The 27,794-nt window shown below is 38.4% G+C and overlaps 1 protein-coding gene across 1 annotated transcript in view; it reads right to left on the reverse strand.

The window, feature by feature from the left end:
- Positions 1 to 27,794, reverse strand: part of LOC111149789 — a 421,979-nt gene that overhangs the window by 381,796 nt on the left and 12,389 nt on the right. Inside the window, exon 3 of the mRNA XM_022507055.1 lies at positions 20,297 to 20,432. Coding sequence (XP_022362763.1) covers positions 20,297 to 20,432 — 136 coding nt within the window. The remainder of the gene's footprint in view (positions 1 to 20,296; positions 20,433 to 27,794) is intronic.

Raw genomic sequence — 27,794 nt, forward strand, 5'->3', positions numbered from 1 at the left:
ACTGAGTCCAAGAGTGGATAAATAACTTGTCCACATTGTTCAGCACCACGGGATCCATTCCAGATGGATGATCACAATGCTCCAAAGACATGGCATCTGCAGAGTACTGTCTTTGTAGTTAGGATGAACCCAAGATCACTGCCTTGTAGCTTCTGACCTTATATCTAATTCTAATCTTTGTGCCCCTTAGTTCTTGGAAGTCTTTTCTCCCTCCATACCTCCTTTTCTCTGTTGTCTTGGATATCAAATTAACTGCTGAGCTTTCTTGAAAGCCTATTATTCTCAGGATATCATTCAGACAATTTGACTCAATATTATTGAATGGAAAATAATAATTTCTCTATCTCTATTACTCTGTGGGAGGGAGGGAGGTGAGAGGGAAATAGAACCTTCTTTCAGATGATTATTTTCTTTAGAGGAAAATTGAAGTAACACAGGGAGACTTTTTGGGGTACTGAGAACAGTCCCTGCCCTCCTCCCCAGCCCCAGGTCCTGTCTCGGGAGAGATATTATTTATTATTGGAAATTGAAGGTTGGGACAATGAAATATACCTGTGCAACCCAGTATGAAAAGCAAACATTGATAATCCCTGAAGTTTCTACCCTTATCACATTTAACCATCATTTTATTTAATGTTTTCTCCCTATCATTGACATGTATGAGGACAATATTAATTATATATTAAGGAAGATATATTAGCAAAGATTTTGTAGTGGGTGCTTTTTGAAGACTGGGTGAGAACTGGAGGGGAACTCAACATCGGAGATTATGGTTATGGTGATAATTTGGTGACATATGATGGTGGTTTAGGCCAATGTATTGGCAGTGTTAATGAAGAAAAGTTATATACTTAAGAGACACTTTTCTATTGTTTTTTAAAAAATTAACTTATAATGTATTTTATGTTTCAGGGGTACAGGTCTGTGATTCATCAGTTTTAGACAATTCACAGCACTCACCATAGCACATACCTTCCCCAATGTCTATCATCCAGCCACCCCATCCCTCTCATTCCCTTCCCCTCCAACAACCCTCAGTTTGTTTCTTGACATTAAGAGTCTCTTATGGTTTGTCTCCCTCTCTGGTTTCCTCTTGCTTCATTTTCCCCTCCCTTCCCCTATGCTCCTCGGTCTTGTTTCTCAAATTCCTCATATCAGTGAGATCATATGATAATTGTCTTTCTCTGATTGACTTATTTTGCTTAGCACAATACCCTCTAGTTCCACCCATGTTATGCAAATGGCAAGATTTCGGGGGTTTTGATGACTGCATAGTATTCCATTGTATATATATACCACATCTTTATCCATTCATCTGTTGATGGACATCTAGGTTCTTTCCATAGTTTGGCTATTGTGGACATTGCTGCTATAAATATTCGGGTGCACATGCCCCTTCAGATCACTACATTTGCATCTTTAGGGTAAATACCCAGTAGTAAAACACATGCTATTTTCAATCTACAGAGTCATGATATTGACAGAACACTTCCAGAAGTATGATGTGATATATTGAGATCCTTAGAAAATCTTTTTTTAAAGATTTTATTTATTTATTTATTTGACAGAGAGCGATCACAAGTAGGCAGAGAGGCAGGCAGAGAGAGTGAGAGGGAAACAGGCTCCCCGCTGAGCAGAGAGCCCAATGCGGAGCTCGATCCAAGGACCCTGAGATCATGACCTGAGCCGAAGGCAGCGGCTTAACCCACTGAGCCACCCAGGCGCCCTGATCTTTAGAAAATCTTATAACAATTTCTATTCTACTTATAGTAATCTCTTGTAAGGAAACAGAAATGTAAAAATACATAAACACCCCCAATACTGATCCTGTTGATATCAACAGTGGCATGGTTCAATGAATTATAGCTCATATGTCTATATGATTTAATATTATACAAACATTCACCAGACTTTGAGGAATATTTCTTAAGGTCTACATATATATAAAATTTCTACTATATGTGTATAACTCCAAGGAAGTCACCAAAATATTAATAATGGTAGTTTCCATCTATTGGCTTAAGGGTGAGATATATTTTTTAAACTGTCTAATTTTCTAAAATGAGCATAGATACACATTATAATTAGAAACAAATAAACATTGCTATAAAATAAGCCAGAGAATTTTATAATGTAATTAAAAACATTGTAATTGAAAATATGAAAAACAAAAAAAGGTAACCTGTCATTATTGGTAGATTTCCTTAAGTAGAAGCCTCATTTCCTAAGTTTTAGATAAACTAGTTGTCACTGTTTTATTTTTTATTTATTTTTTAAGACTTTATTTATTTATTTGAGAGAGAAAGAGAGAGAGAGCACAAGGAAGGGGAGGGACAGAGGGAGAGGAGAAAGAGAATCCCTGTTGAGTGGGAACCCAAGGCATTGCTCTATTCCTGGACCTTGAGATAATGACCTGAGCCAAAGGCAAATGCTTAACTGACTGAGGCACCCAGGCACCCCTGTACTTTTTTTTTTTTTAATTTTTTAAAAGATTTTATTTATTTATTTGACATAGAGAGAGAGAGATCACAAGTAGGCAGAGGCAGGCAGAGAGAAAGGGGGAAGCACGATCCCTGCCGAGCAGAGAGCATGATGTGGGACTCGATCCCAGGATGCTGGGATCATGATCTGAGCCGAAGGCAGAGGCTTTAACCCACTGAGCCACCCAGGTGCCCCTGTACTTTGTTTTAAAGTCAAAGTAGCACCCTTCTTCCTACAAAGCTCGGATTTGTTGGTCTTTATAAAGATGCAAAACATATTTACAGGAGAGTAAGCAGGTTTGAAGCTGGACATTTCAGCTTTTGTCACTGAATAATTTCTATTAACCTCTTTTACTTGAATATATAAATGGCATATTATTATCTTTAAAATATATATAAAAATGTCTTTTAGGTACATATATTTGAAAATGATTCTGGTTCAAAAAAGGGAAACCATTTAGAACATTTCTGTATAAATATTATCACATGGCTTAAATTTCAGTGACAGAAATAAATGCTAACTTGGATTCCAACAAGTTTTCCTGCCTTCCCCTTCCTTCCAAAATCATTAATAGAAGTTTCAAAACTACATACTTCTCCTCCCTATCTTCTAATCAGTCTACTTGGTTTAATTGGCAGAAGTGACACTTGCACCACGAATAGCTCTCTTTCAAAGAAGACTATGATGGGCGTGATTTTTGAAGGTCTATAAAAGGTTCTGTGGCCTTCCGTAGGGCCCATCTGACCATTCAAATGGAGGCCAGCCAGCCACAAACAGTCTATGTGTCAGACAGGGAGCTTCCTTAACACATGCATATATCCCATCCCTTTTCTACTGGCTCAAGTCAGAGGTGCTGTTCCAAGTGTGAAATGTGGGTATGAGCAGCAATTTACAGAGTGTGCGTTGCTTTTTTTGTGTCTGTTGGTGGGACACTGGAAAATGGGTCTGGCACAGTTCATCCCTCACAAATGCTTAATGCCATCCCTGGGGACAGAAATATCATAAGCCCAGAAAAACACAGCTTTTAGCTGCTTGGTATTGAAAATTTCAGGCAAGATTCCAAAAGCCCTCAAAGCTAATGTCGAATTGACAAAGTGCCAAAAACCTCTCTAGCATTAAGTTTCCACTCTTTATTTTCTCCCTTCAGGTGAACAGCTTGTGAAAATACTAATGTGATAATGCCACCCTGTGTTCCAAATATCTGAAAGCACCATCTTGTTAAGCCTCTTGGTGTCCCTTTGAGACTAATGGGAATTGAGCCTACTCATTCATTTTACAGATGAGAAAATCCCAGAGTAGGCAGGTCAAATATCTGGGTCCTGGCCATGAAGACTTATCACATACATCCCAGGTCTGAATTTTGTTTTCAAAACAATGCCAGAGTATTGTAGGAAAGAACCTGAAAAGTTCAACTAACATCAAAAAGGGCTAGAGCAAGTCTCACGAAGAATACTAGGTGGGTTGAGGTAATAAACTTGTGAAAGTGATCAAAACACATCCCAGGAGGAATAACAATAAGGCACAGTCTAGGCGTGAAGCCAATTAGTAGCAGTAAGAATTGGTGAAGGCCATCAGTAGATCTAATGTAGCACTAGGGGCATCTTAAAACAGCAGGCATGGTAGATTTCTGTCCTTTATTTTTAGTACATCTGAGCACCCATCTCATAATTATAGAATCCACTGTTACGGAACTTACAGTGAGAAACAGAATTCTAACCTCCGTGCGCCACCACCCCCAACCCCAACCTGCCGCACCAACTACAAAAGTAACTTTCCTTCCCTGAATCCTAGCAATCTGGCTTTGAATACATGATCTAAACCAGGCAAGGGGATGGCCCTATTAGGGCTCTGAAACTGGAGGAAATGTCCCAGAGAAGCAAGGGATGTTTTAGAGCTCCTATGACCACTGTATCCACATCCCATGAAGCTAATAGCACTTGAACAATGTCTTCCTGTAGGTGTGCCTTTGAAGTTCTGGTCAACCACATTCCCTTGGTGCCCCCTTCTCTACTGAGCATGATTCTCTAGCCTTCCTGTCAATCTAGTGAGATAGCTGATAATAAAATAATTTTTTCTAATAAATAAAATTTTATTATTTGAATAAATTAATTTTTAGCTGTAATTAACTAGGGTCAGGTTCTGTAATTTGTAACCTGGAAGACTGAAGTAGGCAGTGGCCAAGGATGTAGAGAAGTTAACATCAAGCAAATCCAGCAGCATATGTCAAGCTTGTAGCAGCAGGAACTATAGGTTTGGAGGAAGAATTCCTTCCAGGTGGAGGAAGTACAGGTGTGGTAGAAAGTACCACAAACTAAAATCCATTCTCTTGTTTTATTTTTATGTACCCTATAGGACTATGTTTTCCAGTCTTCCTTGCAGTTAAGTATGTCATCTGACTGAGTTCAGTAAAAAGAATGTGAGTTGAGTGATGTGTGTCTCAATCAAACCTGGCCCACTGAAACCTTCCACATGTGCTGCTCCATTTCCTTTTCCCTTTCTGGTTTGCTGGAATGTAGATGATTTTAGGGTGGCCTTGGAAGCCACTTGTTAAAGATGGCAGAGCCCCCAACATCTCGCATTTGCTAAATGACTCTATGAAGAAGGACTGCCCCACTGACCTACCCACCAGTCCAGTATTGATACCTAACCAAGAAAGAAACTTCAGCTGTGTTTGAACTATTGTACTTTTGGAGATTTATTTGTTATAAAATAGCCTAAATATACTACATATGGTAAAAATTTAATTGGTCAAGAAAAACGTTCAAATTCAGAGCAGGGCCAAAAGAAAGGCTGTTATTTTTATTTAACTATGAAATGAGAGGTAAATATTGAGTCTTTGAATTGATGAAATTTCCCTCAATTAGTAAAAGAACAGATGACAGTTGAGATAGAAACTCTAACAGTAGATATGGCTATACAGGTTGAAAGGATGCATGCAAAAAAACTCATTAGAGATTTGACAATCCTGAACAGAATTGTAGAATTTATTAGAGATCAATAAACTTAAAATCTTTGTTTTTTAATGCATTGAAGTATCTCCACACCAGAGATAATGACAAGATAAATTCTGATTCTGATTCTACCTTTTCCCCTTTAACCTTGTTTTCCCTTCCCAAATAGCTTCAAATGATGCATTTTACCCTCCCTCCTGGGTGATTTTTTTCCCCATCCTCTATCTTAATTAATTTCTCAATTTCTCCCTGTCTTAGTTCCTCTCAAGTGAGTAGTTCCAAGGGGCTCAGTCAAATTTGAGTAATCATATTAGTTCTGAGATCATGCAATGCCTTGAGCATGTACCCCCAAAATGTTGGTTGAATGAAGAAATTATTCTCATTCTCATTTTTTAGGGAGACAACATTGCACTAATGTCGACTCTCCATGTTCAAGTTGAAAGAGATCTTGGAGATCAGTTAGTCCAACTGCTAGACAAATAGACAGACACATACACACATACATTATAGAGTCTATCCAGTCTGTGCATGCATATTTCTGATGATGAGAAGCTCACTTCTTTATAAAAAAGCCTATATCACTGAAGCACAGCTCCAAAGCTTAAAAAGTAGTACTTATTTTAAATTTTAAAATTTTTTCATAAAACTTCCACTGATTACTTAGCATTGGGGTTCCTTGGAGACCACATTCCCCAGTAGAAATTCCCTTGCCTGGTAATCAAAAAACCTACTTTCTAGTTTCCACTTCAGCTGACTTACTATCTGACCTTTGACAAGTTGTTTCTCCTCTCCTGTGAATGAAATTTCCTCAACTATGAAATGAGAGGTAGGAAAAAAATATATTTAAGGTCATTGATTAAAAATAACAGAAACCCATTACACACCACTAGAGACTTATCTCCAGGCTAACTCTGATTAATTAGTTAACACTATTTTTATTAGTCTACTTAACCAGCAAAAATGAACCAGTTTGTATTATTATTTCATCCACAGTTTTTTAATCTTCTCAAAGATATCAGAAAAAATACTTCAATGTCATATTGAAGTCCAGATATAATGCCTTTATTAATATTTCTAGTAATTCCAATAAAACTTAAAATGGATAAATTTGTATGACTTCCTCTAAGGCACTGAAGTTAGAAATTCTTTTCTAACTACCCTCAAATTGTTAGGTTGAGTCTATCTTTGAACTGTTACTAAAACATATAGATAATATATCATGGATTGTCAACAGACTGGTTTAATATGCCAAAACTCTGACCTGCCCAGGATAAGTCCATCAGTTCCAATGCACCCACCATGAAACCCTAGGTGGAGAAATGTTTCTTTCCTGCCATTGTGCTGCACAGGGGTCAGAGATCAAGAACCAAAAGAGCATCCTGGAAAAATATGCTATTGATATCACTGCAGAATGTCGAATTCAAAATGGGTTTTCTATCAAGATGGGTCTTATTAATGATGTCAGGCACAGTGCAATGTAGTGTGTCAAGTGCAGAAGTGCCAATGAGATGGTGTCAAAGATCCAAGTAAGATGAAAATTAGGAGCACAAAACAAATTAGGCAAGATGTAAATGACCTCAGTTCATCCTAGTAACTGGCTACCTGGTTATGTGTTTGTGTTTTATATGCTCCAGCTTGAGTTTACTTATGGGAGGGAGCCAGATTCATTTAGAGGTACTGAGATTTAAAAGACTAGTTAAAATGAGAAATGCATGGTTTTCAGACTTATTCTCTTTAGAGGATATTTCTGTTCTTTCAGCTACTTGGACATTTTCCTTAGAAAGTCTCTAAGCCCTTTTCAGTTCTCTGAAATGGTTCCAGTTACTCCATATTTTCTAGTAATATTTAATATAAATTTCACATCAGTTAGGTCATATCTACCTAGGCCCAACACGTACTAAAAAGAATGTGTCTTGTGAGTAAAACTGGGAGAGGAAGGAACATTTAATGGTAAAATGTGACAACTAAAAACAAAAATGACTTGGTGGAAATCTCTGTGCAGAAGCCTCAATGCAGGGTGATATTCTAGAAAGCTGAAGAACTGCCCTTGGGCACCTGATTTCACCCAATCCATAACACTAGAACCTTACTGAAACCCAGAATCCATCTGGAACCAAACAGGGTCCTACTTCACTAAAAGACTTCCTGTTTCCATCTAAGAAACTACCCTTTGGGATTTTCCTACAACATGTTCCACTTTTAGGCTCTTCCCTAATGAGACTGGTCCTGTTGGGACACTAGTTATAAGAGCTGCTTTCGATAGGAAGCTGTGATGGAGACTGTTGCAACAGAAATGAGTCTGTGAGTATCTGGGATGTAAAAACAATTTCCAAAAGCAACTTAACCTTTTTAGTGCCCAAAATGGGTTGAAAATAGCTGTAAGAATCTCACCTGTCAATCAGCGTCCTCTATATTCAGCCACCCTGCAAAGCATCCTAACTTGGGTGGTTTTCAACTAAGTAAATATGCCCGTAAATCCTTTGTAGTCAAAGGTTATCAAGCCTTTGCAAGGATGGGTGGACCACGAAAAAGAGATTCATGAGCATATTTTCACATTGGCAAGAAAAGCAAAATGTCACTCACCAAATTTAAGATTGTTCACACACATCTGCTACCACCAGAATGTTATAAACAGAAGAAAAAGAAGAAGAGGAGGAGGAGGAGGTGGAGGAAGAAAGGAAGGAAGGAGAAGGAAGAAATGTGAATGGTTCATAGTCTTGATAGCTCCACGTATATTTCTATTGTTCAGATGACTTATGCTATTTCAAAAATGATTGAAAGGCTATCAAAGCAGAAGCCAAACATGTTTGTAGTTTGTCATATAGGAATAATTTTTTGTTAAATAAATACACAGGCAACCATATCTCAACTACAAAATGTATGTGCTAAAGAGCTGTTATTATAAATACATCACTAAAATGTGTGTAAAAAAGAAATATAAAATGTTATAATTCCCACAATCTCATAAGTGAATCACATCCTTGAGAGAGAGATACAGAGACAAAGATTGCCAGAGAATAAATTTCTGAATCGGGTAGATTTCTCCACATTTCAGGACATAAAGCAGATGCATTTTGTGACATGAGCCTCAAATACTCAAAATTAGGATGTTACAGTATAATCAACCAGAATGACTTGCCCAAAGTCCACTACCAGCAGAAAATTAATGCAGTTTATCATAAAGAAACAAAGTTTTAAAGTCACAGAAGTGCACACAACAGTTATTTCCATAGTGTACGAAAGGCACTACTACACATCTGTAACAATCAAAGCAGGATTATAAAATTTGGGAAAATTAAACTAAAAGAACTAGAGTCATAACTCTACCTTTCACTCCTTTCAAAAATGATTTCTTTTATATATTGACACCAATTAAAGAAATCACCAGTGGATTTATTAAGCCAAGCAGTTAGAAATGTATGAAAAGACCTCCTTCATATAAAATTAAGTCTCATCCTCCAAAATCTTGCACTTCATACACTGTCAAAATGTAAATGTCATTTATCTAAAAATCAAATGCCAAATTACTTTGAGTTAAGGAGCAACACCAAATTCACTTAGAAATTATTTATAACAAAAAGAATTAGTTGCATTTGAATTAGGGGTTTAGCTAAGTAAATTACATTTACTACTGGTTTTTACATATGAGAAGAACTATTGAGGAAAATAAACTCCATATTACAATAATATAAAAAGATCGCTTTATTAGACTTTAAAATAAACAGCTCATTGTAAAAAAAAAAAAAAAAGTTCCAAACCTCACTTAACTGACCTGAGAAGAGATAATTATTTGTTATAGTACTTTTTTATAACACTATGTTCTCTGAAACAAATTTGAATAGTTAATCAAAATATCAATTGGGGTCATTCTCAGCAGCAATTTGAAGTTTCTTTTCTTCCCTGGTTAAGTGGTATCATATCATAGAACTACACTTTTGACAATCTTAAGGAGGGTATTAAAAGACATTTTTTAATAAACCATTTCTTTAACTTCTGGCTTGAACAGTTAAATTGGACTATTTTGAAACTAATAAAATATTTTCAATGATGCCTAAAGGTATGTCTTTAGTGGCCTATTATCTAGTCATTTTATAAAAGGATTTGTCCTTTCCACTTAGTATTGGTTTTTACTGTATATATTTTATATCACTAAATTTAAAATTTTGATAAGTTATCAGATATCCCCAATGTGTCCCAACATTAGAATACTTAGACATGTGCTCTTTTTGGTAACCGAAAGTATAACTTGGAATTAAAAAATTTAAAACTGTCCTTTTAAACACAAATCAGAAACTACTTTTCAAAAATAGTTTTTACAAATGACAACAAATCACATAGTTGGAATTTTTAAATTGTGTACATAAAAATGCTATTTCCAAAGCACTTGTTTTGTTCAACTGCCATGCAATCAATTTGTGGCGAATTAAAACAAAAACTTAGATTCTAAAACTTCAAAGCACCAAACATTCACATATCAACTGCTGGAATGAGAAAGTAATTTTTCAAATTAATATATTTACACTTCCTAAAATAGTATCTTTAAGTGATTAATACTGAATTTGAAATGCAATGAAAGCCATCACTTTTTACAACTAAATTTAGCATAGCTCAGTTAGACATCAGAGTTTCCTTTCTATGTATGCAAAAATATGATACACATAAAAAACATAACAGACATTTGGAAAACTTACACTTTCAGATTGCTTGCTCTGGTCACAGTCCCAGGCCTTCGTTCCACACTGCTCAGATCTCTCCATGGTGCTGAAGAGCTACCCTTGCCCATTTGAGAGGAAAGTTATTTATTGAATCTGTAAGGAGTTGCCTGTGTTAGCAAGTAAAGTTATCTGAAGAATTTCTGTAACACATACTACAAAGGAGACGCTTTGCCCTTCAGTTATCGACCACGATGCTCAGGCGGCTCAAAGAAGATTTTGGAGCAGAAATCTTCAAGTATTGACAAAAAAGGGAGAGAGTTCTGTGGGAAATGAAGTTTGCTGATTTTCTTCAGTGTTCTTCAGATTGAAAATACACACACACAGACACATACACATACACACAGAATACAAGACTATCCAGAGAACTGATGATTCCATAAAAGTTCTTGATCTTAATGCAGAAAACGAGCTCCCACTAGTCCAAAGCATCCAATTCACTTCATCTTATCATTGCATCTACTTTCTATTGAAAAAAAAAAAAAAAACAGTAAAATGAAATAAAGCTCAGAATTCAACAAGGCACTGCACACACTATGTAAACAGGTTTGCCTTACTGTAGCATTAGCCTCTGTCTGCTGAAGATTATCACAGCAGAAATCAGGCTCTTGCGGCTTTCACAGATTATCTCTTTCTGAAGCTGAAACGTATAAAGAGCCACATGACACCCAATGATGTCATCTCTAAAGCAGGTCACAGTTGCTGCGGTATGTAGATGAAGTCCTTCTAGTGAAGTGTTTGGCATAGTGATTTTCTTGGAAATCTACTTGCATTAAATAGCATGGTCTTCTATCAATATACTTAACCCTATCAAAATACTGCCATGAAGAGAAAATCAATTTATTCCTCATATGTGAAGCAGCTTGTCTGTTTAAGTTAAAATCAGCTTCTGGCGCTGCTTTGGAAATGAATAATTGTAATTAACTCAGAGTGAATATAGTGAAGGAATTGTTATGAGAACTAGAGGAATTGTAGAGACATATAATCCACTCCTAAAAAAATCTTTCAGAATTTTTAGCAAGTTAAAAAAAATTATTCTTTTTAAAATCAATCCACGAATAATTGCAAAATAAAAATTAAGGCAACAGTCTTCAACTTCTAACAACATTTTATGCAATGAAATTTCTTTTTTAAGATTTTATTTATTTATTTGAGAGAGAGAGCAGGGTGAGTGAGAGAGAACACGAACACGAGGCAGGGAAGGGGGAGGGAGAAGCAGGTTCTCCACTGAGCAGGGAGCCTGATGCGGGGCTCAATCTCAGGACCCCAGGATCATGACCTGAGCTGAAGGCAGATGTCTAACAAACTGAGCCACCCAGGTGCCCCTATGCAACGAAATTTTTTTAAATGTTTCAAAGACATAGAAAAATCTTACTGAAAGGATCTGAGTATGTTTTCAAATGTTGGTAAGAAATTTTAACTTATTACTTTTAGATATTTTTCAGCTCTGAATAAAGTAACAATTAAAATTTTAACTATACCTACTCTGTACATGTAATTGGTGATAGTAAACATAGATACTACTTTAAAGAATGTGTAATAATGAGAAATGCCCATTTGTATTCTGTGTAATGTATTTCTTTTCTCTTTCTGAACTATGTAGTCACACATCACACTAGAGGATTTTCAGTCATAGTTGACATTCCTGTCAGCTAATAGTTAAATAATCTAATCCCCTTTCGTGCCAACTAAATAATCTTCACAACCAAAGTGAAGAATAACTTAAAACTAATCAGAGTTTATTGAATGTATCCCCCTTTAATAAAAACCAAACTGAATCAAACAACAGAAATCTTTCTTGAGGAACATAGAATATACTGTCACATTTTTGAGAAAGAACCATAAGTTCGAAGAAGAGAAAATTGAATTTGCAAACACAGTGCCACTGGGAAAATTTCATTAAACAATAGTGACTGTTTTGGTATCAAATCAGGAATATTTTGCTTCAGCACTTCCCCAATGTATATCTTTGCCATGCTAAAACTTTGAAATAAAAATTGGGAGAAATATATTGATCACCTGTGTGTTCTGTTCATGTAAGTTTACTAAATAAAAGTTATTACTTTTTTTGTAATTCCTATAACATAGTAACTTTTATACTTTAATGATGATGAGGATTACATTTTTTAAAAATTTTAAAAAATACAGAATCTCAGGCCTCTTCTCAGATATTCTGATGTAATAGATCTGCTGTGGTTCTGAAATCTCTATATACTTTTTAAAGTTCCCAAAGGAATTTTTATTTGAAAAATTTTGCAATAATTAATATAGTACAGTATATACAATCTTATAAAAATCAAAACAGGTAAAAAAATCAATATTTATCATAATAAAAGGCCATGCTACATGAAGCATCCAATGTTGGGGGGTCCCTTCTCGTGTCCTCAGGCCCTAAATACTCCCACACTTCAATCATCTCCATGAAGGTGGAATAAGTAAACCTGATTGGAGGATTAGGTAAAGGGACTGGGAGCCCAGTATCATTCTCTCTCCATCTTTCTATGGGATCCACCTCCCTGCACAAGCTCTGTGGGTGAGGCTGGCAGCTTTCAGTGCTCCCCACGATTGGTAGCTTTGCCTACAAAAGTCAATAGTAGGAAGCTCAGTGTTGTCACAAGTCAAAGTTATACCCTCAAATCCAGCTTTGACAGTAAATAAAGATGAGATTTTGATATAATTCTTCCTAAATCTCTTGCCTTTCAAAATAAGTTCCTAAATCAAGATGGGGAAAAGGAGTTATTTATTGGCTTCCTAAAACTACATCTCTGACACTGTTACATTGTTAACTAGGCTTGTCTTTTTATTTAAACTCTACCAGCCAGTTACTGTAACAAGTCTTACATGTGAAGTAAGTTAATTATATTTGTATTTGCATAATATAGTTCTATGTAAAAATCCTATAAAAAGGAATGTAAAAATTTCATTGGAAGTTTCAAAATGCATTCTTCAACTCCTATTAATTTTATTATTGAGTCACTGAGAAATTCCAGCTCTTTGAATTTTTATTCAACAAGTACTAATTCTAGAACACCATTTCCTGAAGTGTTCCATGGGTTAATAGTCTAAAAAGATATGACTCTTATTGGGTTTCATGGTCAAAGAAGTTTGGAAAACATGAAAAACAGTACCTCCCCCCCCACACACAAATTCAAAATATGTGTTAGGTTAGGAAGGCTCTAAGAGGTCCTGGTATAAATAATTTGGCTAATTTTACCCTTTCCACAATTAACATCCATCAATATCCAATGAAACTAATATTCTAGGTACCATATTATGGGAAATTCTACTCTAGGAGATATTTTAGCAGTCGGATTTTTATTAAAAATAATACCTAAAACCTTCTATACAATTAATCAATAAAATGTTATGATCTCCTATAAGTTACCAGTGCATCTGTGACAAGAATTGCCAAGCAGGACCAGGGAATTATGTAAATTTTGCAAGAGCAAAGGTTGAGTGTATTTGGGTGATTATATTGCCAGTGCTTGGCGAGGGGCCAGCACACAGTAGGCACTCAGATATTTGTTGAATGAGTGAACAGACAATGCAGACCCAATCTAGGGATGTGAGTAACTAACCCCCTCTCTACTGATGTCTTATTTACAAAAAAAAAAAAAAAAAAAAAAAAAAAAGAAAAAGAAAAAGAAAAAGAAAAGAAAGTCCAAAAGAGCCTTAGGCCAGTGAGCTTCCAGAATGAAAGGAATACAATAGTAGATCTTCCTCTAGTGTTACCACATCCAACTTCTCCTTGGATCCTACAGCATCATTCATACACACCCAGTGAGTGAATTACTGATTTGTAATACTGAAAATGGATTTTATAACAGAGGGTGCACTCTTGGTCTTAACAAGGGGATTTGACACTATAGCTCACCAAAGCTGCAGAATAAGGACGGGATCTACCTGAAGACAAAGACTGAGACAGGACTTGAGATAAAGTGGAAAGCAAACAAGTTCCTTCTCAACTCTCTTTATCAAAAGTGAGGTGCTTGATCCTTAGGTTTTTGCAACTATACTGAAACATCAATAACTTTGAGATTGCTAAGGAGGCTTGATTATATTATTATGGATGAGTGAATCTGTTATCAAACAATGAATTGTAAATTTTGCATACCATTCTTAACCCCAAAAATGATCGGTATTAGCAGTTCTCAAAAAAAATTGTAACCCCCAAATTGAAACAGTATACTTATTTTTAAACCTGTTGAGAAAAAGGTCTTCAAATCCTTAAGTTAAAAGGACAATTTGAGAAAACGAATCTGTAATATAAACCAATATTCAAAGATATAAAAAGGAGTGTTTTGGCATAAAGATAAATATTTTTATATATAAACATATTAATTCAAACTGTCATATAAGGTTATATATTATATAATGTAATTTCTAAAACTTTGGGAAAAATTTGGTCTCTAAGACCCTAGTTTGAAGAAAAGAGAATTCTATCTACTTTTATATAAACCGCAAGAAGTTTTCTCTTTTTACATATGATTACTATAGTCTCTGAACCAAAGTTTGGGGTTAGACTGACAATTTGTGCTATTTGTGGGTATGAGAGGCTGGATGAAACACAGAGTTTGGGTAACAGCCATTAAAACTCCTGGGCCCTAAGTTTATAACAATAGCTGGGCATAATATGTAACTTGTCCCTGACCTGGAAAATCTAGGTTATTAAATTATTAAGTAGCACAAGGCTTATTCTCTACAATTTCACAGCTTTCAAGAATATACTAGAAGAAGTCCCAGGAAATCTTTTAGGGTCTGAGTTCCCCCCCTACCTCGCCCCCAAAAAACAAGTGTGACTTTATAAGGAGCCTTTATCCTTTTAGTCCCAAAATTTTTCCTGATGTATTTAAAGCCAGAAGTTGTAAATTTCAAAATGGCCAATAAAACTTGAGGGTAATAAAGCAGTCTGAGTGCGGGTGTACATGCCATGTTTGGCAGACAGAAGCAGTACTGGCTTTTGGTAGCATACTTGGGAAGGTGTGGTAGATCACCTGGCTGCCTGTTGCTAACTATCCAGCAACTCTTGCTAAACTCGAGGGCAACCCAAGCAGCCCCAACCATATGAGGTCTCCATGGGCTTCCCTCCAGGACAACCAAAGTAATGGGGTCTTTAGCTGGCCCAGACCACTGATCTTTGAACCTGCTCAGAACTGTAATTTTTCCTGACCAGGAGTGAAGTAAGACCTTGTGGCTGGAGTTGTGCAGCTGCTGGAAGAGTGCTATGGCATTGACCTGCCTGTGAGACGAAGCCACATAACTCTGTTCACCCCAACATGCTGCAGATCCCCCCATTTTTTCCCCCAAATCTGAAGGGAGCAGAGCGATCTAGGCTTGCTTTTACTACGTATATGGGTGTGGTCTCTCACAAGAGGCCTACTCACTGAGAAGCAAAAATACTTTCACCTGCTTTTACTTTTGGACCTTGAAAATTAGTCTTTACAAGAAGCAACACTAAAACAAATTCTTGATGTATTACTTTGTATTGTACAGTTCCAGTCTCAGAACATACATACATATTCTGGATATATATATTCTAAGATACAATTTGGTTCTCGTGGATTCATCAATCTGAAGCAGGCAGTGTGCACCTTAATAGGAACAGAGTTAAAAATTCCACTTTTGCTCTTCACGAGATTTGCAGTGTTTTGAACACATGGAGTGTTTTCAAAAGCAGATACAGAATCCACTAATATTTATTGAGAGCCTTCAGGGTCTCACACTCTGTGCTACGTTTTACATATGTAGTGCTATTTAATCTTCACAGTGATATCAATCCATCTCTAAATGGGTGTTACTTCCAGTTTGCAGACGAAGAATGGTCTCTTAGGTGGTACACTTTAGACTCACAAAAATTGTGGCAGAGCTTCTATTAAGTCCTGTCCTGTTACAGCCAGGGCTTTGTTCCATGAACCACAGAGCCCCCTACAGTTCACACCATAATAATATGGGAACCCATGGGAATAAGTAGGTGTGGCCAGGAAGATACATCCAATTAGAGACAAATGGAATTGAAAAAGTCGCCAAACAATCCAAAGATTCTTCTGAAATCTGAGGGCTATCCTATTGATTTGTGAAAAGGTTACCAAGTCATTTAGAAAGTACCATTTCATAATTTCTGTCCATGATCTTCTATTAGACAAATTATAGATTTTTCAGAGCTGGGAACTAAAAGTATAAGTACTTGGTCATATGAAATTGATTAATAACAAATACACATATCACTTTCCACTATTGTCCTCTATGCAATAACTAATATTTTTATGATAAAAAAAGTTCTTTTTTTCTCACTTTGATACCTACAAGCTCCATTACACAATAACTTGCTATTCGAAATTGTTATCTCTAAAATAAATTTTTCTGTTACCTCATGATACATTGTGGTATAAGGACATTTAACATGCAAATTACTAACATAATTTCATATATATCTTCCCTCCTGTTGCTCTTTAATTTGGCACTGAGCAACTGAGGTTTGAGGTTTAATCAAAGAGCATCGAATGAGGCAATTTATAAAATCAAATGAGGATTCTTTTTTCAATTATTTCATTCACTGTTTATACTTACAAAATTGTAGAATAGTCTTAGAAATGCATTGATGCACAGATTATTTCTTCCTCTGCTTGACCATGTCTAAATGCAGGCTTATTTTCAAGTGGTACAATATAGTAGAATAGTGAAGCATGATGGCTACAGCCCAATGAGTAACTCAAGGCAAGTTAGTTACCTATTTAGGTCTCATTTTCAACAACTGTAAACTGAAGATACACCTCCTTCATATGGTCAGTGAGGGGATTAAGTGAAATAATCCATGGAAAGCATTAGCAAGGTGCCTGTCACATCACAAGTGCTCAGCTCTTATTAAGATGATGACTTTGAGAGCTCATATTGAAACATTACTGTTCTTATATTTTTTAGAGCAGAAATACTCTCAGAACTATATTAACCATTATGCTTAGCCAAAAGAGAGCAAAAGCATTCAAGAGCATCATTCTCAGCTTGGCACAGGGACTCACCCAGCTCAGGTTGCTGGCTTCCCATGCAGCACATGCCTGGGGCAGACAGCTCCTATAGGCAGTAACTGCAGTTCCTATAGACATGGGGCAGGCAGCGAAGCTGGAAAGGCCCACGGGTTAGAGAAGGGCAGACTGGCCTCCAATCGAGGCTGTGTTAGAGGACAGTAGAAGGTTAGTAGTAGGGACAAGACAGGCAGCTGATCAAATTCAAGAAGACAGACAATAGTGTAGGCAACAACAGTGACAGATCAAGCCCAGAGAAAGAGGGCTCAGTTCAGCAAGCTGGAGATAAACGGTAGGAGTTAGGGTCCCAGAGAATTCCCCAGGGAGATACCTCATTGAGAACATTTGACCTGGACTGCAGGCTTTTACTCCTGAAGTTCCAAATGGACTCATTTTATTAGAGAAAACTCATCTCTTTATGACAGACAAGGTGGGCCAGGGATCATCCTTATCCTCTCCATGACTTGAGGTCTATCGGTCAGAGAGTAGTAAGACCAAGTCTTCCTATTGGAACTCCCTGAAAGTATGTATGAACCTGTGGTGTGGTAGGCTGATCAAAGTAGAGCAGAGTCACTTTCCTTTCATGGGGCTGTGACCACCAAAAGATGTAAGAATGAATCTTCTGAAAGAGGTCCCAAACAAAGTGATGATCATGAGAAATAAAACTTTAACTAGACATACCAGCTCCAAACAATGAAGCTTAAAGTTTTTAAAAATTGTGATATTTTACCTGCCTGACAAACTAGAGACTTGGGGATGTTCCAGCCACTTATATTTTCATATTTTATTTTGCATATTTAGTGTCATGTTACTGCCGTCATCCATGCCAAAGTTGTTGTTATAATTAATAATCTCTACTAGAATTCTGGGCAGGGTCTGTTTGTTTTCTGAAGCTAATTCCAATAATGTTTTCTGAAAATGATTTGATTCTCACTGTTTATAAGCAATCGGGAGTGAGCCAGACTTCAGCACAATGAAGAGTTATCCTGGTCCCATGAGCTCAGAGATCAGGTATGATGATACAGTGGTGGAGCAGGGTGCCACTCCCAATTCATCCTGAGACACACAGAAGAAACCAGCCTGCTGAGGACATTGGAGGGAGGAAATCTGCTCTACTAAGAAACATCAGGGGACCTAGAGGCCAGGCTAAATTAAATAAGGTAGAACTGTTAGCAAAGCTGTACAAAAGATATTGCACATCACGTTTATATGATGACCCATGGGGGAAGAACGTGCATTGATGCACAAAGATACTTAAGGTGCTGGCATCTAAGTGGTATAGCAGGGTATATATAAAACAAATGTAGCTTATCCCAGAATTTCAATAAAGTCAAAAATTAATCACCCTAAAGCAACACTAAAGCCATCACGTATCACTGGACCCAGCAATGGTTGATACTGTCAGGAACTGGGGCTTTGAGAAAATCGGAAGGCCATAAATCCAAACCTTTAACACACAGGCAGAATGATTTCTGATACTCAGTTTCTGTCATTCAAATAAAATATTCAGTCATTTAATTCCTATTAAATTAATTCTATTGTCATTCACAGCAAAGGCACCCTAAACACTTAATTTTACGTTATTTTTGACTTGCAAATCACGGGATAATTTCATACTTACCTGCAACATTTTCCAATATGGCTCCTCAACGCCCTCTAGCGATCGTAAGACCAGTTCAAGTAAGTCATCCCCCCTCAAAATTGTTTTAAAAAGGCACCAAGTCACTGAGTGTTCCATTTCTGCTGTCCGCTAAAAATAGATCTTCTGCCACTGTTATTTGTACTCAAGTTACTGCTCTTTAGAATCCATAACAGACAAAACCACTTATTAAGGAACATGCAATTCAATCATCTGAAAACATGTCAAAGCAACCTTTGCTTGACCTCATTGTGAATACATTATTTTGGCCATTGGGGAGCCTTTTAACCACGAATAAACATGATTACAAAGTAGTCAAGAAACATTTAAAAAAAATACACTTGTATAGTTACTTCATTTCTCTTCCTAACTTCTTTCTATGTATTCCAGTGACTATCATACATGATTGCAAAGGCCATATTCACAACAATCTGTATTACAGTTGCCTGATCATTTATTTCCTACCACATTTGGTATGTTTGTTTGCTTGTTGTTGTTGTTTTTAAATAAAGACTTTCAGCAGATGTTCCCATTCATTAACTGTGTACCAGGGTTCTTAAACAGGTGGCCTCTGGGATCATTGATCTGCAGGTATGGTCTAGTCACATTTTAAATTTTCTTACTAGTTGCCAACATTTAAACATCTGAATTTCTGGCATCCCTTAGAAGAAGAAATCACATTTGGCAGTGTCTGTCTATCCAACATCCCTGCTTAGCAACACATCCAGGATCTAAGCAGGACTCCCCCATTAGGTAAGGCCTGTGTTTTCCAGTAGCCAGTCACAGCTTAGCCCACATCAGCCACAAGGATTTTTTTTTTTTTAAAGATTTTATTTATTTATTTGACAGAGATCACAAGTAGGCAGAGAGGCAGGCAGAGCGAGAGAGAGGAAGGGAAGCAGGCTCCCTGCTCAGCAGGGAGCCCGATGCGGGGCTCGATCCCAGGACCCTGAGATCATGACCTGAGCCGAAGGCAGAGGCTTAACCCACTGAGCCACCCAGGCGCCCCAGCCACAAGGATTTCTTACCTGGCCTCTGCAGGCATCTGAGTTTCAACTCCTGAGTTTGTGACCCGTTTGAATTCTTCCTATAAAAGTTCTCTTTATAATCCTTATAACCAAACTAATCTTCTATCGTATTAGCACAACAAAACTCTACCAGAGGCACAGACTAAAGGGAACACACTATTATAAAGAAGAGGAAAAAGATATTCTTAGTGATAGACAAATGCAAACACACAAATGAGTAGTCTAGGTTGAGGTCAAGTGCAATCGATTCCCTCAAACTTGATGAAGTACACATTGTGCTTATGAATTAAGTCTTCATTCTCAGATGACAAACCCTCACCATGGATTCGAATATAGCAAGTGAGCAATAGTGATAGACTTAACAACAAGCTACCTGTTCACATCTCAACATTTCCTTCTTGGAACCAAAGACCTGGTGATCAAATGATTGGCCAGTCAGGCCATAAAGAGATAACATGGCACTCACAGGTGTGCTGCTGTCCGAGAAGGTGTTCATGCTGACAGAGCTGCTCAGCTTCTCTGAGGACACAGAGGGCGGGGACGGGCTCCTCTTCTCCAGAGGGTCCTGCCGCTGCAGGTACTCACGCCAGGCTCGCTGAATGCTGGAAAAACAAAACAAAATGGCATGTGCTCTGTCACTACTTGGTCACAGACTCAGAAAAGCACAAGAAGTCTGAAGGAATTGGCTTTGGAAACGGAAAATGTAACACACGGAATGTGACACAGGAAATCAGAAGACCTGTACCGTTTCTCTCTTTTACTGATTTGACAATCATGGACTAAGTTAAATCAGTCTACAAGAGTGATCTTAGAAAAAGTCATCAAAGTGAAACTAGTTTGCACATGTAAATGTACTTTGATTTATGGGACACAAAACCTTTCAATTTTTCATTCTATGTTTCAAATGAGAATAATAAATAGGCTAGCATATACCTTATTCATGCACTAATATAGCCTTGTTGAGAGACTCTGAGACAAGGTCAGCCCTAGGCTCTGGCAGTGACTGCAGTGCAGCTCTAGAGGGTGCCATTTGCACTGACCTCGAGGCGAAGGGAATCCCATGATGCTATGGCCCTGCTCTGGGGACAAGATAGTCAAGAGCCCTGTGGTCATGGATTTTTACATACTGTGGAAGGAAACAGGTAATATATGATAAGTAAACAAAGGAATGGACAGAGAAGACAGAATATCTTGAAGTATTATGAACTATCCAAAAAGCTGAAACAACACGTGATTAGGTGGCTAGTGGAGATTTTACCCAAGGAAGCTTTTTATTTCCTGTGATTATTATCAAAGCAAAGTCTTCTGCTTCCTATAATAGAAAGCTCTTCTTTGTGAAAGAGAAGTAATTTTTTTTTCAACCTGAACTGGTTTCTAGTCTTTGAAATTAACATCTAGTTTTTCACAGGTGATCAGTGAATACAGTTCTCTTCTGGGAATTAACCAAACATGAAGACCAATTTTCAAGATTCAGCCTTTTAAAATAGTTTTAAATAGTTGCACTAATTCCACTACTCTTTCTTCTAGGCTCCTGGAAGTATCTGATCTTCTAAATTCTTCCCAAACACAATCAAGGCAATCAAAGTTGTCTCTGTATAAACAAACTGATTTATTTTTACTTGGCTGAATGGTTCAAAGAGCATCAATTCTCAATGGTCAGAGGTCAGAAAGGGCACCAAAAAACTACCATGTTACTAAATTTATATTTGTCCCTAATTTATTAAGGCTCTGAATTATAATGCTCAAGGTAAAGTCCAGAAGCCACAGTTAAACAATACCTTTGGATCAGGGGCCAATTTCCCCTGAAGCTATGAAACATAAGTTTCAGGGGCCCTTACAAGCCAGGATTTTCTTCTAAGACCCTAAGAGGGGCTCTCCATTGTTTGTATAAAACTGCAAAAGTAGATAACTTCTAGGATTTTTTTTAAGAGCGCTCCAAATTATAGATACACTTCAGACCCTATTAAGGCAGGATATGGTCCTGCTTTGGATTATATGTGGTTACTGTTTAATTATACAATGCTTGCTCAAAATACATCCTTATTTATTTACTTTTCTTTGGCTTAGGTACTTTAAACAGAATCTCAAGGAAGGTTCTGTAAGAGTTTGGTAGTCCTGTTGCTTCTTCAGGGACCCATTTTATTAGGGAGTAGCAAAGTTTTGGAAACTGTTAATAATTTCTACATCATCTAACGTGCTTAGGGTCTCCCAAAGTCCTGATAACAAGTTCAGCCACTGGAGGGCACCTGATGTTTGTAAACCTGCCCATTAAGGGCTTAAAAAAAAGTGGCATCGTAAAGGCTATTTTAAAAATATAAAACATTAACAAGGCATGGGACACCCATACATTTGGTGGTATTGAGGTGTTCTCTCTTTCTTGCTTATCGTCTTGATTATTCAGAAAATATGGAAAGAAAACGTAGTAGCCAGTTGAGTTTTCATTTTAGTTTATTGAACACCGGGGGGCAGTGTGATGCCTTTAAAGAACCAAATAATGTTGGGCAAAACCGAAGTGAGATGGGCAAAGGTGAATTTGCACTTAAAGCATCCCCTTCCCCCTCTTAGTTCTGTGGTGCCTGGAAAGTGACATTATCAGTTTTCCTTAAGCTAGAGACCAAGAAGACAGCATTCCTTTCTTCAGGTGGGTGGATATCCTCTTTTAGTTGACAGAGAAATGTGACAAAATTAAATACCTTTAAAATGTGTATTAAAATCACCTATAAGCCTCCTCACCTCTTTAAAACAAAAGCTATTTTTAATTTTTGAATATTTACCTTACTATCCCTATCCACAAACATGGAAACAATTTTACTTATTTGAAAGCATATTATACTATATTTTATTCTTTTTTAACTCAGAAGTTAAAAATGAGAGGTCAGGCACATCACTATTATCTAAATTGCTATATTGGATATTTTTTAAATGGTAGATCATGCTATTATTACTCTCTGAATCACAGATAACTATTTACATCACACACTGTTTACTCCCATTCGGCCGCTTTGTAGATTAAATTGTTCTGTTATTAGCTCTCTGAGTACAATCCCCAAATGCTATTTTACCGAAAGAGGGAATTAAAACAAAATGTAGAAGCACCTCATCCCTCAATCATGGAGAATCACTTTTCAGCCTTCTTATCCCAGCTGTACCACAATTCCTACTCACAAGTCTCCTTCAAGGCTGCAGAGTAAACCCTGAACACCAACTACCTTGACATTTTTATTTCTAAAACTAAGTCTTGCTATCAATATAATTCTTTAAAGGCTGGTTGCAGTAAAGGAGAACATCTTGTGTGTTTCTATATTTTGAATTATAAATACAGAGGCTTATTTCAAAGTACATGAGAAATACATTTTTCAATAATTTTTTTGCTTGTCCAACTCCTGTTTGTCTTCTATCATAGAGCTAGTGTCAGAGCCTGCCTGTGCCATCTCTCTGTATGTTCCTGTCCATCTCACAGTGCCAGTGGCTCCCTCCTGCGCTCATGGACACTTGATGACTTACAGTTTGTGCAGTCCTGGTTGTCACTGGCTGTCCTTACATAGAAGATGCCCTTGCCTAGAAGACAGAGCTCTGTGAGCTGGGATGCTTAGAGAAGGTTTGAGGGAGTCCTGGTGCTTTAGTTAGCCTCGAAGGGTAGAAGGGATTTAGACTAGTAAGAAGGATGAGGAAAGCCTAAGGGCAAAGCCTTGGAAATGAGGGTACCAGGCAGAAGGTAGGAGGTTTCCAGAGGAAAGTAGTGGGGCATGAGGCTGTGAAGACAGAAGAAGGATCCCAGATGTCTCTGAGGGTGAGCCTGGGGGCAGATTGGGCAGTACCTGCCCCTTGGGAGGGGGAACCCCATCCTGGCATAGTTGATTATTGCCAGATCTTGCTGCTTATCAAGAACAGTCAGAAATCTGAGTTCTTATATGAAAGTTACTATTTCCTAAATCTTACCAAATAATTTTTATGACCTCAAAATACATTATTACCCAAGTAGGCTAAATTTGGGGATGGGAAAAAAAAAGGAAACCATCAAAGAGGACAGAAGTCTGAGTATATTAGGAGATAACATCTAATTACATATAACTCTTTTTATGTGTATTCTCCCATTCAATCGTTATCACAAGTGGAATGTGAGAGGGTGCTATTACCATCATAATGGTAGTTTTTACCTGCCTGACATTAATTTTTCCTTAATTTTGTTCCAGCATTCATTTTTCTTTGGGGACCCACCAATCCATGGGCACAATGTTGGGAGAGCCCACATAAGAATGAAGCTATAATGTCCAGAGCAGAGCTTACAGAAGAAGGAGGACAGAGATATCTGATGATGCTTGACTACCTGGGTCTAGATATGCTTGAGGTACGTGAGGCCCTGGATGTTTCTGTTAGGTGATTTAATATAATCTCTTTTTTTTATAAATAAGTTAGTTTGAGTTGAGTTTCTTTTACTTGCAACCAGGAGTCCTCGACAAGTTACAGGAAACAAGATGGGAGCTAACGGACAGACCTGACATTTGGAACAGTTCCCCTGTCTTTCCATCACATTGTGTTCCCTCCTCATGGTTTGGCAAAAGGCAGAAGGGGAGAAGAAAGCAAGGTGATGGATTTGGCTTGTCACATACTGACTTTGAGTAGATAAGTAGAACCCCTATTTGTTTAAGCCTGTTAAATTTTCTATGTGCGACTAAAAGCTACCCTAACAGATAAGCCGTGATTTCATTATTTGGTGTCTGCCTCAACCCTGTATCCTGATACAAACCTGCCCAAACGCCACTGAAGGGCCACTGCATGCAACAGACAGGTTTCCCACAGCATTCGCCTGTATCTCTAGCCTGCTTCCACTCCATTCCAGTTTCTGCCTAGTTTGTAACTCCTGACTTCATTTGATTGTTGGTACTTCTTAAGCATCATGGACTTATGCCCTTATGGATCTTTCTGCAGGTTTCTTCACCTCGACAGTCCCCAACTCCTAACTCCATCACAAATGGCATTTGGGTAACTTGGGCCTTGGCTCTATAACACTTCTTTCTGAAGACTGAGAAAGCACTCTAGAAATAAGGTACCTAGAGACTACTGAGTCTGAAAGAGAACAGCGGCTCTCGGAGATATTAACCATGCAAAAAGAAGAGTGTCAGAGTGAAATAAGTCAAGCAGAGAGAGTCAATTATCATATAGTTTCATTTATTTGTGGAGCATAACAAATAACGTGGAGGACAAGGGGAGATGGAGAGGAGAAGGGAGTTGAGGGAAATTGGAAGGGGAGGTGAACCATGAGAGACTATGGACTCTGAAAAACAACCTGAGGGTTTTGAAGGGGCGGGGGGTGGGAGGTTGGGGGAGCCAGGTGGTGAGTATTAGGGAGGGCACGGATTGCATTGGAGCACTGGGTGTGGTGCAAAAATAATGAATACGGTTACGCTGAAAAGAAATTAAAAAAAAAAAAGAAGAGCGTCAGATTAGGCTAATCCAGACAACTCTTTTCCAAGAAGTCTTCTGACTCCACTAGACTGTGACTCCCTTGAAGGCAGTGTCCATCATATTGTCACAGTTCTAAAAATATGGTAAGTAGGTGATCAACAAATACATTCTCCTAACATTGTGCCCCAGAAATAACTCAATAAATCTTCAAACAAGAAAAAGTTTTCCCTAATGAGGAAGTGTGCTTAGAAGCTAAATGTGTTTATTATATTCAGCAGCTTTGTGACCTCTGTTTGGAACTTTCCTATATTTTCCACCTCTTCATGGAAGTTCTCACTGTGCTCATCCAATCTTCTCCCAAGTTCAGTGAGTACATTTATGAGCATTACTTTAAACTCTTTTTTATACAAATTACTTATCTCTGTTTGATTAAGGCTTTCCCTCCCCCCTGAGGCTTTATCTTGTTCTTTCATTTGGAATATGTTCCTCTGTTTCTTCATTTTGCTTGACACTCCCTACTGGTTTCTAAGTGTTAGATGAAACAGCCGCCTCTCTGAGTCTTAAATGGTTGGCCTTGTGCAGCAGATGAACTCTGCCCTAGCTGTTGGCTATCTCTCAAACTCTGTGATTGTCCAAGCAGCCTATTTTATTTTAATAGTTCCCAGTAGTGGAAGTTGTGCCAAGACCAGTCAGTATCCTAAAGAGGAGGATCATAATCAGAACCTAAATTCAGGCTGACTAGAAGCCAAACCGTTAGGCATCAGCTTTTAAAGTATGCAAACATATAAGTTCCTGTGGGGCTATAATTGTAAACTCTGCTGGCCTCCAGAACCAGGTGATCTGGAGATGTTCCCTGGGTGACAGTAGCGAAATCTGGGGCTCTAGATGAGTATATTATCTCCTCTCTGGGAGATGTGGGTGAGCTGCAGTGAAGTACAGAGAAAGCACAAAGATGGCATCCCCAGGCTTCTATTCCCTGGGACCATCTCTGTAGCTTACAGATGTGTGCCAAATCTGAATTCTGCCCCTAAGCCCCACGCTCCAGGTCAAGCAAACAGACCTCTTTCACAGAGAGGCTAAGGGTGTGCTTCATCTGCTGCCTATTCAGGGCCCCAGAGTGGTAACCTGCCAAGAACTGTCTCTCCAATTGTTACTGTCCCCTAGGACCCAGGAATGTAATCTCCCCTAGCCACCAGAGCCAAGCAATCAAGAGGTTTCCCCTGGGCAGCAGCCACAAAAACCAGGGCACTAGATGTAAAGACTGGGACACCAGACATGTATAAGGGCTCCCTTCCAAGACATGTTAGGACTCTGGAATGTGGCAGAAGGAGAGTTTAAAGATAGTGCCTGCCCTCTGAGGTCTTGGGAAAGGTTGACAGTCAGTCCTTCAATGTGTATTTAATTAAAAGTCTGCCCTTTGGGCTGCAGCTATGACGATAAGCTAACAGACCTCTTTCACATCGATACTGAGCTCCTGGGTCTGTTGCTCTTGCTGTGCCCTGGGGGTGGTAGCTCTTTAAGACTCCTTCTCTGTTGGTTACAGTCCTATGGGGACAGCTAGTACCACCAGAGCCAGTCAGTATAGAGATATTCCCTGGCAGCAGCAGCAAAAATCAGGGCCCTAAACAGAGATATAAACTCCTTTCTCCAAGATTCCAGTGTGCTGGAGCAAGGCAGAGGGACAGCACGAAGGTGGCATCTGCTGGCCTCCATTCACTGAGGTCCCCACTGTACGCTCCCAGATAGGTTTAAAACCAGAAGCCTGTCACTCAGGCCAAAGCTCCTGGACCAGCAGCAAATAGACCTCTTTCTCAGAAAGGTGGGTATGTGTTTCAGTCAGCTGTCTTTGCAGTGTCCTGGGAGTGGTGGTCTGCCAGAACTCTCTCTAACTGCCACAGTCCTATGGGATACGGGAATATCAAACCCCCTGGCCTCCAAAGCCAGGTGATCAAGAGGTATTCCCTGGGTGGTGGCCACCAACACCAGGCCATCCAATCCAGGCCAGCTGTCCTCTGGGAGATACTGCTGTTCTGCAGTGCCGAAGGAGAACACAAAAATGGTACTCACTGACTAAAGCAAGAAAGAGGGGGAGTGCAAAGACGGCACCTGCCAAAAACAGAAAAAAAAAGAGAGAAAGAAAGAAGGAAGGGGAGGAGAAGTCAAAGGAGGAGAGGGAGGAGAAGAGGGAGAGCGAGAACGAAAAGAGAGAGAGAAAAAAGTGAAGAAATAAAAAGAAAAAAAATTAAAAAGATGGTGCCCACTAGCTTTAGTAAGGCAGAGAGTAGGAAGAGGGCTCCCACCATTCTCTGACCCCAGAGAACACCCCAGCAGGCCTCTGGCTCTCAGACCCATACTTCAAAATTAGGACACCAGTTTTCTTCACATGAAGTCTGGGCACTTTTCAAAGGGCTACTTCTGCATGGGACCCTGGGACAGGTGTCTGCACACGGGCCCTTTAAGAGCTCTGCCTCACCCTCAGTTGGCCATAACCCTGCAGGTCTCATGGGCACTGGAACCCCTCTCATCTTCAAAGCCAAATGTTTTACAGACTTGTCTCT

Source organism: Enhydra lutris, unplaced genomic scaffold (genome assembly GCF_002288905.1).
Source record: "Enhydra lutris kenyoni isolate GAN:26980312 unplaced genomic scaffold, ASM228890v2 scaffoldscaffold2, whole genome shotgun sequence".
Classification (NCBI taxonomy): domain Eukaryota; kingdom Metazoa; phylum Chordata; class Mammalia; order Carnivora; family Mustelidae; genus Enhydra; species Enhydra lutris.